The sequence below is a fragment of the Neolamprologus multifasciatus genome, chromosome 8, assembly GCF_963576455.1.
Source record: "Neolamprologus multifasciatus chromosome 8, fNeoMul1.2, whole genome shotgun sequence".
Taxonomy (NCBI): Eukaryota; Metazoa; Chordata; class Actinopteri; order Cichliformes; family Cichlidae; genus Neolamprologus; species Neolamprologus multifasciatus.
In genome coordinates this window covers 4,139,409-4,150,347 of record NC_140446.1, presented here as the reverse complement: position 1 = coordinate 4,150,347, position 10,939 = coordinate 4,139,409, and the positions used below count along the sequence as shown (strand labels likewise).

General features: G+C 40.6%; 1 protein-coding gene across 2 annotated transcripts in view; it reads right to left on the bottom strand.

The window, feature by feature from the left end:
• The window catches only part of LOC146512238 (corticotropin-releasing factor receptor 1), a 124,660-nt gene that overhangs the window by 11,132 nt on the left and 102,589 nt on the right, over positions 1 to 10,939 (bottom strand). For both annotated transcript variants that reach the window (XM_085171236.1, XM_085171237.1), the window contains 3 exons: positions 7,003 to 7,088; positions 6,106 to 6,241; positions 5,838 to 5,879 (listed from right to left, as the gene is read on the bottom strand). In XM_085171236.1, the coding sequence (XP_085027362.1) occupies positions 5,838 to 5,879; positions 6,106 to 6,241; positions 7,003 to 7,088 (264 nt within the window). The remainder of the gene's footprint in view (positions 1 to 5,837; positions 5,880 to 6,105; positions 6,242 to 7,002; positions 7,089 to 10,939) is intronic.

Below are 10,939 nucleotides of genomic sequence, written 5' to 3'. Positions count from 1 at the left end.
CCATCTGTAAAACACAGTGGAGACTTTATCATGGTTTGAGGCTGTTTTCCAGCCAGTGGTGTTGGAGATCTTCTCAAAATTGATGAAATTCTGAATGCAGAAAAATAAAATCAGATTTTGATACATCATACAGCACAACATGGAAAGTTTCTGATTGGCAGCAGCTTCATTCTGCAGAAAACAACGATCCCAAACATGCTGTCAACCCTTTAAAGACTAAACAATGTAATAATTAATTAATTAATAATAAAAAGAACTAATAATTTGCATATCTGAATTTACATTTGTGTATTATTTGCTACATCAGACATTTTTGTTGCATTTTTTGCTTAAAAATGTATCATGCAATTTATTATTTTATTGGGGGAAAAATTACACAATAACTCAATCATATGTAGTACACTTGGCTCTAAGAAACTAGAGCATACCTGGATGGAAAAGCCCAGAGCCCAGAGCTCAACATTATTAAAGCAGCAAACAGCAAACATCCAAAGAAGAGCTCAGCATGTCCTTCAGACGTCCTTGAGAACCATTTCTGAAGACTACTTAAAGAAATGAGCTGACTTAGGGCGGGAGGCGGGGTACGCCCTGCACAGTCTCTCGCAGGGCTGGAATAATAAAACTTTTTTTGCCTAATACAGGCATCTATAGGCATGTGTTTCCATGTATGTTTATATATGTGTCATTGCTACACACATTTCATGTTTTCCCAAAATATTACAAAAACTGTTTGACAGTACTGTGCATATACATATATCAGTCTCTGCACTGTACAGTCACATTTATGGCCCTCAGCTCATATGTTTCATATACTATACGGTGACAACTGGCTATAAATTATTTTAACGATGATTAAAACGGGACCATCAATCAATCAATCCAAAAATCAATCGCCCCATGTGTCCCATTTCTGTCCACCTCCATAATCACAATTCTTATCTTTCGCTAATCTAAAATGTGAACCACAGATCATAACTTTAACGTACAACTTTAGACTTTACAGGGCAGACTGTCAGATAACTGACCACCGTTGTGTTCCACTCGGGTCACGAGGCCCAAAGTAGGATAATTTAATCCTCTACAGATGTTTTTGCTCCGAATGTTTTCCGTTTCTCCTGTATGTGACTGTGGGTATCCTTTGTTCATCTCTTTCATTTTCCCCCTGCTTTTCCTGCTACCCTCAGCCTGTAACAAAACACTAAATCAATACCCTCTGTAGGCTGCGCATGCTGGTTAAGCTCCTCATTGCAGCTACAACACTGTTCGCGATGAGACAGTCGTTCATCATTCAGTCGGCTATCACAGTGTGGGACGGTACCAAAGGGCAAGCAGTCAGCTGATATTACATCTACAAGCGAGTCGAAGAATAACTCGTTAGGTAATGATTGTTCTGTCAAATGACGCCGGGCTCTGAAGCTAAATCAGGTTATGATCCTGCAGGTTTACCTTTATGCCTAGTTTGTGGCTCAGGTGGCACGGCTATGGTCTCTTCAGCAATAAAGGTATTGATTGAGACTTTGGAGAGCATAATAGAACAGTTCATCTAAACACTGTGACGTACCAAACTGCCCCTCTCGAGCTAAAATCATTAGCCATTTCTCAGGTGGCTTCCTGCTGTGAAGGATGAAATTCAACATGAACACAAATTTTATGAGATTTTCTAAATTTCTTTGCTATTTTGGAAGCAGGAGTAGGCTTTTTAAACTACAAACTCCGGGCTGAAAAAATAAAGCCAAAACTGCAGTTCCTCTAGCGGCCACTTGAGGCTGTCTTCAAATGAATCAGTCCCCATTGATTGCCATGTAAAAATGTTTACAACAGAAAAAAAAACATGATTACAGTCTCATACAAAAATACACTTTGGCCTCTTTGGATAGTTTCTTCCTTAATTAAAACAACTTTAGAGCTTAAAGTGGGCAAGCATGGCACAGTGGGCATAGCCACCATGACATCACCCATTGGTTTTGAATGCTGACACTGGCATTATTATTTTTTCCAAGTGACCTTATTTACATGAAAAGGTGGCACGTGATGTATTTGCTGAGTTTTGGGTGTTTTGGGAGTTCTCTTTCAAACTGCAGTCTCTTAGTTTTCAGAGAACCGCAGTTACGCTAGTAACCAAACATTCGGCGGAAACAAGCCACAGCAAACTTAAATAGCATTCATAAGCCATATGTGTGTTCATCAAAGGTCCATAGGCTGTCATGTGTCTAATCTGCATCACTGAACTCGACCTCTCCATCGGGTTTGTGCTTTTGTTGCCTTGTGGAGCATAAAAGCAAGAAATGATCCGGCTTGATGTGTGATAAATATAGCCCAAGAAGTCTGGGCTTCAGTTTTGGTGAGTGAAACTGAAATATTTAGTCTGTGTGTCAGTGTCACAGCCATACAGTTTCAGGATGCAAATATGGTCACTTCTGTCTCCAAAAACCCCCAGAGTGCTAACACTGAGGCTTCATAATGTGGAGTCTAAGCTAAACTAATGGGTGTGGACTTCCTGTCATTTTGGGGCACCAGTCACATTGTGATGATGGTCTTTGCTGTGAAAGCTATCAGTCAAATCTGATAAAAATTACACCCACACTGTCATGACCCAGGGCTCATGTATTTTAGTGTATGTTTATGTTTATATTTTCCGTGTGGTGTTTTGGTTTTCTCTCCTTTTTCTCCATGTTTCTCCATGTGAGCTTCCGGAGGTTTTGGTGTGCTGAGGAGACTGCGAACCTGGAAGTGTTTCTGCTCTAGAGACCGCCACACCTGCCGCTCGTCGTCCTCTGCCAGCTGCAGCAGATTACGCTCGTCAAGGGAGCGGCATTTAAGACTGTAGCTGAGCTGAGGCCGACGCTGGATCCTTGAGTCAGAACTCGTCAGTACAGCCGTGGACTTGGTATAAACCTTCGAGAACGTAGATTCCCTGCTAACCTGTATGTGTTTGTGTCACCAGGAATCTGGAGCGGAGTGTGTTTTGGAGTCGCCACTGTTTCACCTTTCACGAACATCTGCACTGTGTGGGATTCAGGGAGAATCGCCACGGGACCACAGTGCCGGGATTTGCAACTCCACGGTCTGCCATCGCAGCCCGTGACATTTCACTTTTCATATTACAGGAGCTGCGAATATTTTTTTCATTAACCTGTCATTTTTTTTCTCTTGCTTTCTTAATAAACGATCATTTAGTTCACAAAATGCCAGAAAAAAAGTCTGAAGTGTTCAACCTTTTGCTTCAATAAGCAAACACGGAAATTTACAACAAAACCAGAGAAAATCTGAGTTGCTAAAAGCTGCATTCTCTGACAGAAGAGACTACAGTTGGCTTTTCAATTAACCGTAGCTCCATATTGATTACAGAAGTGAACGGCCTAAAGCCATCTACTGAGTCCAAGGCCAGGAATTAAATCACTCAACCTGCAATCAAACAACAAGTGCTCTGCCACCTGAGCCACAGCCACCAATTTATTAATGCCTCTCAGTGTTGGTAATTTAAGGTGATCTGCTCACAGTGAGGACAAAAACAGAATGAAGTGGCTTAAAATTGTTCAGCATATTCAGTTTCAAGTTGGGCTGAGGACACAAAGGCAAAATCAAAAGCTAATAATGCAACGCTAGCTATCCTCTCTCTCATAAAGAAGAGGAAGAGGTTGTGCCACAAACTGCTTTGAGTGTACCTAAAGATTTCAATACTTTAATACTCATTTTTTGGGCAGCTCTCTTCTTACTATTTGCTTTTAAATTTTGAACTGCACACATTGTTGTTATCGCCCAGTTACTCTAGCATTCCAATAAAGAAACAAAATGCCAGGTTTAATTTTTTAAAGCAACATCTGATTGAAAACTAAATTGGTTACAAAATGGGTTTCTACTCCACATGCATAGAATAGAATTACCAAAGCCTGTTTAAAAAAAGAAATTAATTAAACAACACTTCTCATCAGCCGTCTTCCCCAAAGACCAGTCGGCTGAGAAAGCGATCGGGATCCTTGAAGCTCGACTGAGAATGCTTCGTCTGCTCTGTTTTATTCTAGGCAATAAAATAAAACAAACAAACAAACAAACAAACAAGCCTACAATATCTCTGATTCTGTTTTTCAGACAAGACAGAGAAACTGCCAGTGGTTCAATCTAAAAATGTGTTTCAGGTAATATCTACAGTTTTCCACCCAACATCTCTCTCCCTCTGCAAAACTCAGCTTCATGTAGCTGCCAAAATACTATCACATATTACATGCTACCAAAAACCCACTGAGGTCGTCCAGCAGTCACATTAGCTCTAAAACATGCAGTAGATCTGCCAAGTTTGGGCGTGAAGCCTCGTTTTCTGCTCCTTGAACTTTGCCTGATGTCCATGTTGGACTTTAGATGAAGAAAGTCGAGAACAAAACCCCACACGAGCAACTTAAACTGTCAGCCTCTCTCACGAGTCTTTTACTTGCTGAGCTAACTGATCCTGACAGTAATTCAGCCACACCATGGATTTATAACGCTGACATCGGGGCACGGGGGGCGATGCTTGTGACAGTGCACACAAGAAAGTTCGTCCGATCGAGTGCAGGTGTGCTTGAAACGTTACAGCTGTCATGATGCAATAAATAGGTACAGTCGGAGTCGTGCAGCGCATGAGCTGCTGATGTTTTTCAGCAAAAAAAACACCCCAGACATGTTTGTAATCTACCAAACAAGGTCCAGTAATACTGTGTGTGGAGTGAACGTGGTGTAGCCATCTATTTACACCCATTTAGTAAAGACAAAGATTTCTTCATTGCAGTGATCTGATGGATATTTGCTGCAGAACCTCTTTTGTAAATGAAAACAAGGTCAGCATCTGTCAGAACTAATATACAGCAACCGGTTTTGACCTTTTTTATTTATTTAGAAACAGTATTTAGATCTATTACAGTCAATGCAGCTAATCTGTACAGATGTTCTTTATTCCCATAGGAATCATCCAGCGCCTCTTTAAGCCAGTTTCATCATCAGCTCACCTTCAAAACATCAACCCACAGCTGGACTTTGTGTTTAACGCTCATGCACTGAAATAAACAGTGAACATCAGCAGGTTAGCATGCTGGTGTTAGCAGTAAGGCACCACTGTGCTGATCTGCAAAGCACCACATAGCTGCTAGCAGGGCTGCACACTCTAAATATAGTCTTTCTTGATTTGACAGATCTGCATCAGCCTAAAGCTCACCGGCCTCAGCTGCAGCATCTGTTTCACTTCTGCTATCTATTTTATTCTGCTTGTACCGTGTAAAAGAAACAGAGAAGCAACTGCCAGCACGCTCGTAAGCCGCGAGGAAACATCTGCAGATGGTGCAAAGAGGCAATGAGGACTGTTCTTGTAGAAAGGAAGGAACACTTCATACATTTGTTACTACTTACTGCTTAAAATGTGCAAAGACTTAAATGCGTTAAATGTGATTTTTTTCTATGGAGCAGATACCAATAAAAATGCTAAAACTCTGACTAATATTAATATTAAAAAATGAGCGTATCAAACATTCAAGCATTCCCCCGTGCTTGCATATTAATACTGGAGTTCTATTTTCAGAGGGTTTCACCCCTGATTTCGCCATGAAACCAAATTAGGGCTGACACTGTCATAAACTGTAGCGAGTGATGTCACTTATGTCGGCACATGACAAGTCTTAATTGTGCCCTGAATATAAGTGCTTCGAGCTTTATCGCTCTGCTCCCTGCAAAAAAACACGCACAGAAACATGCAGCCACCGAAACGGCGAGTGGAGCCGCCTGAAGACGGCGAGATATAAATAAGTGTCTAAAGCAAAAGGGGGTGGGGGCTTTAAAACGTTAAATCAATAAGACGGTGTGATTCTGCTTACCTCGCTGTTTAGGAAGCAGTAAAATACTGACACAAAGAAGCCCTGTGTGAGAGGAAGGGAGAGATAAAGAGAGGACAAAACATCAGCGCTGTGATGCTGGATTAATCACATATACACAGCAGCTTATCACACACATTCATTTAATCATTTCCCAGTCCCATCATTACAATTACTGAGTCTTTATCCCCCCTCCCAAAAGAAATCCACCCACACAAATGTCATTATACTCCGGTTGTCTCTGAAAGGCTCCACTGTTTAAACAAATTACCTGGAAGGATTCCAAGAAGGAGTTGAAGTAGATGAAGACGATTTGAGAGATCTCATCTTCTCCTGGGTTGACAAAAAACAGCATATAGGTGATTCCCAGGAGGGGGAGGAGGACGAGCGTGGCCTTCACGGCTTTCCTGCAGGCGGAGAAACCCCAGATCAGACAACCATGACGGACAGGCTCAGCTCACTGTGTGTTAAAGGCTCTTTATGGATCCTTTTACCTGACTGAGGCTTAAGTGTAAATCGCGACTAAGATCCAGGGTCTCTATGCTTCAGGTGCAGCAGAGCACATTCAGTTCGTGGCTTTTTCACAATAGCTCATTTACACACAAGGTGTCCTTTACTGTCCAGTGGGATTACTGAGAAGAATAAGTCAGTCTCAACTAGACATTCAGGGTTTTATTGTGAAGGGGCATGTTTAACCCAAACCATCCACTCAAACCTAGCCTTACCCACTTTTTGCTGTCTAAACCTGACAAAATACTATTTAGTACATTAAACCAACCAGATTTTTAGTGGCTAAATATTTAGGCTTTTGCACCAAACCTAACCAAGTCAGTTTTAGTGGCAAAACCAAACCAAACATAATCACATTATTTTTAGTTGTTTTTTTCCAAGTCTTGTCACAGTGAAAGTGAAAACAAGTGAAAAAAAAATCAAACAAATCAGCAAATAAAAGAAAGCAAAGGAAAGAGACACAGATGATCCAAAAGGACATGAAAGAAGATTTCCTGAATAGAAAACCTGCAAATTAAGTCTTCAAACTTCCAACTTCCTAATGTGTCTCTAAAACTGGCTAATATAGTTGGCAGACTTGCCAAGGAACACATTTTCTGTAACAGGTAGAAGCAAAAGCAAGTGGTATTAAAAACACAGCAGGTAACGTTCAGTTCACCTGTACTGGATTGTCTCCGATGTCGTAGAGGCTCGCAGTTTGGTCATCAGGATTCGTACGATGTTGAAGAGGAAAATGAAATTGATCTGTGGAGAAATCAAACAAAGTAAGCTTGGTGCTGATTATGTAGGAAATTTTATCTGAAGGTTGGTATCTGAACCTTTTTCTGACTGGGTATATGGTAGGGGTGGGAGAAAAAATGGATACTGTGTAGTATGGTGATATTTTGTTTGCTAATAATGTATGGATACAGGGACAACAGAAATCGATATTTTGTTACAAAAAAGGTTTTTGTGCTCTGACTTCAGAGCATGTTGATCCTTTTTCTGAGCAAGAATCCTGACATTCCTTCACTGTCCAAATGTGTTTAACTTTTTTATGGCAGCAATAAACATGACAGTTTACTTATTTACTTTACTTGCTTTACTTGTTTTATTTTAATTAAGTTTAAAACTTTTTTATTTAATGTAAAATTATATTTTGTTTTAATTTACTTTCAAATTCTTCAGTTGCTGAAGGGGCTGCATAGTTTTCATAAACTGCATAGTTCAGAATAGCTATAATTGTACCAGATGGTTGTTCAGTTAAGTTGGACTAGACTGTAATACAAACCGTTCAGTTTGTCAACAATCAAACTGAAATGAGAGAAAGACTGAGTGTGAGACTTTGATATTAGAGAAAATGAATATTGATAAAGTTTACCTTTATGTACAGAATCTGAATATCGCAAAATATTTTTTAAAAATTCGCAATAATATCGTATCGTGCGTTAAGTATTGTGATAATATTGTATCGTGAGTTGTATGGTGATTCCCACCTCTAGTATATGGTGTCTGGTGGGTAAATACTGAAACAAGTGTCTGTATATTTTGTGATAGTTTCATCCTTAATGTTTTTCTTTTTTTAATGATATGGACTAATCTCATCTGAAATAAATAAAGGTACTGTAAATCAATGTGAACCTCTTTATGAAGGCTTTACAGTGCGTGTCAGAGAAAGGTTATTTTGTTTCCATCTACTCCTCATTGATGCGCTCTTCGTATTGCTTAACCCCTTTCACCTTTCGTTTTCCTTTAAATGGCTTTTAAAATGATCTTAAACCTCACTTTCTGACATTATTGACTACTGCTCACTGAGGTTCAAGGTTTCTTCATTAGCACCCAGGGCATACTTGTTGTGCAGTAGATAGAGTCAGGACTACAGAAGTGTTGCATTAATATAGATTGAAAAAACCACAAAGGTAATAAAGTAAAAAAAAAGGTGAACCAAAGGAACGTGAGCTGTTCTTTGCAAAGCAAACACAGGACTCACCTATAAGATTATAAGACATTTTTGTGGTGAATTGTTGTTTTGCAGAGATGGGGAAAACACAAAGATGATCCAGTAAAAGCCAGTGCAGTGACAGAGAATATGTCCCACATGCAAATCACGTTTCCTTCAAAACATACAGTACGTGCTGTTGCATTTCACTTGTGCTTCGGCATGCTGCTCAAACTGCCAACTCTGGGGCTGACAAATGGCCATTTGAGGCTGGCTCCAAGAGCAAGTCGGTCCCCATAGACTTGTGTATTAAAATGCCCAACTTTACTGCAGAAATAAACATGTTTACAGCCTGGCTTCGCCTGCTAGGCTTCACCTCAGTTAATTGGGGTCACTCAACTGGACCACTTGACTGTATTTCTGTCAAGATCAGTAGAGTCAAAATATGATTGCTTTTCCATCTGCGGTAATTTATATCCGGCTGTGCTGCAAGGATCACGTTCCACAAACATGTGTGGAAGGCCCAAGGCAGGGACAGCGGTGGTACAGAGCAGGCAACAATGACATCGATGAGACTGATGCAGTCAGGCATGGTGTGAAGAGGAGGGACCTGATTGAACGTGGGTTGCAAAGCGTCTTGCAGAAGCAGCAACAGCCACATGCATGCTAAAGAAGCTTAAATATCTAGATTGATGTGGGGTTTACCAAAAGGATGTGGAGACGGGTATTAGATGTGCTAGCTGCTTAATGAGGCCCATTCCCAGTTTGTAGTACCATAATCAGTTATCTGTCCAATAATGTGGCAGTTATGATCACAAGTCTGTACCTGTGTCATTACCTGTGCAGTTTATGAATACAGCTTAATAACCAAGCTCTGCTAATGCTAACATCTCATCCGAGCAAGGTCTGAAGTTGAAGCTTTAAAATGCGCAGACACCAGCGTGACACGACATGCCGTTTGTGGACTTTAGGCCAGTTTTCAATTCCTGATTAAATATTGCAGTTTGTTACGTTTTACATTTAAAAGTTATACACAAACACTGAGTGCCAGTGAAAGAATGGTAGCTGGGCAGGGCAGTGCATTAACACAGATTAATATGTCCAGTTGCAAATGTACTTGCATATACTTGAGGTCATGTACTTTGGTACATTTTGTGATGCACCTTCACTAGTACTTTCCTTTCAGCTACTGAATATCAAGCACCGATGATGACAAAGTGCTTCTAGAAGAAAAACAAATATTTTGACGTCCCCGTCTAAGTGAATGGGGTAAAGGGGCATATGTTTAGCTTTAAAGATCACCGGGCTGTTGTAAGGATGTGGATTGTTGGACCCAAATACAGAATGCAGGTGACAAAAAAATGCAATAAAAGATGAGTTTTAAAAGCTGAGGAGAAGTTCACGTCAATAATGTCCAAAAGTGAGTTTATTATATAACCACGAGTGGCATCGAATAACCGACTGCACACAAAGCTGCACAAACTAACCCTTGAACAGTATAACAGTCAGCACTACGCACTGAAAACTCACATAATAAAACAGGAACTAAAGTGTAAAATTACTACAATGATAATGGAAACAGAACATGAATCAAACCTCACCCTCACAATAATCAGAAACTTAGAGGTTCTAGAAAAGCAATAAAACTAAATCCTGTACAAACCCAAACAGAGAAATATTAAAGGATCCAACGCTTAACTCAAGAAAACGCTCGGATTATGACACGAAAGCAAAGAATCACCAATAAGAGCCAATAAAAAGCGTTTCAGAAGTTCGTCTTTGCACCAAAACAAGGTTTAAAAAGGTTTTTCCCTCCTGAAAAACATACTATGCACGGACACAGGTCAACGGCCGCCTTTGGCAGATCAGACTTCTCCCAGATTCCCAGATCTCCTTATTATTTAATATCTCCTTATCATCCATCCATCCATCCAATCCAATTCAATTTCAATTCAATTTTATTTATATAGCGCCAAATCACAACAAAAGTCGCCTCAAGGCGCTTCATAGATACAGAGAAAAACCCAACAATCATATGACCCCCTATGAGCAGCACTTTGGCGACAGTGGGAAGGAAAAACTCCCTTTTAACAGGAAGAAACCTCCGGCAGAACCAGGCTCAGGGAGGGGCGGGGCCATCTGCTGCGACCGGTTGGGGTCATCCATCCATCCATCCTCTTCTGCTTATCCACTTCAAGATCATGTGGGAAGCTGGAGTCTTTTTGGGTGATGTAGACCAGCGGTCCCCAACCCCCGGGCCTCGGACCGGTACCGGTCCGTGAGTTGTTTGGTACCGGGCCGCAAGAGTTGAGGCTCAGGTGTGAAATGTATAGTTTTCAGGGTTTTTATCAGTTTTCAGGGTTATTTTGTTATCGTTTTTATCATTTACTCCGTTTTCCTGGGTCTTTTCACGTGTGTTATGAATAAATCTTCTTTTTTTCGGTACCGGTACTAGTTTTATTTTGTTGCATTTATCCACGACACCTTAAAGGCCGGTCCGTGAAAATATTGTCGGGCATAAACCGGTCCGTGGCGCAAAAAGGTTGGAGACCGCTGATGTAGACCTTTATCATTAACACATGATACGGCTACATAATGTACCCACTAACTACATACTAATTAAACTCCATCCATCACAGCTGTGAAATGCTAAACGTTAAAACACACTGACAGTTAT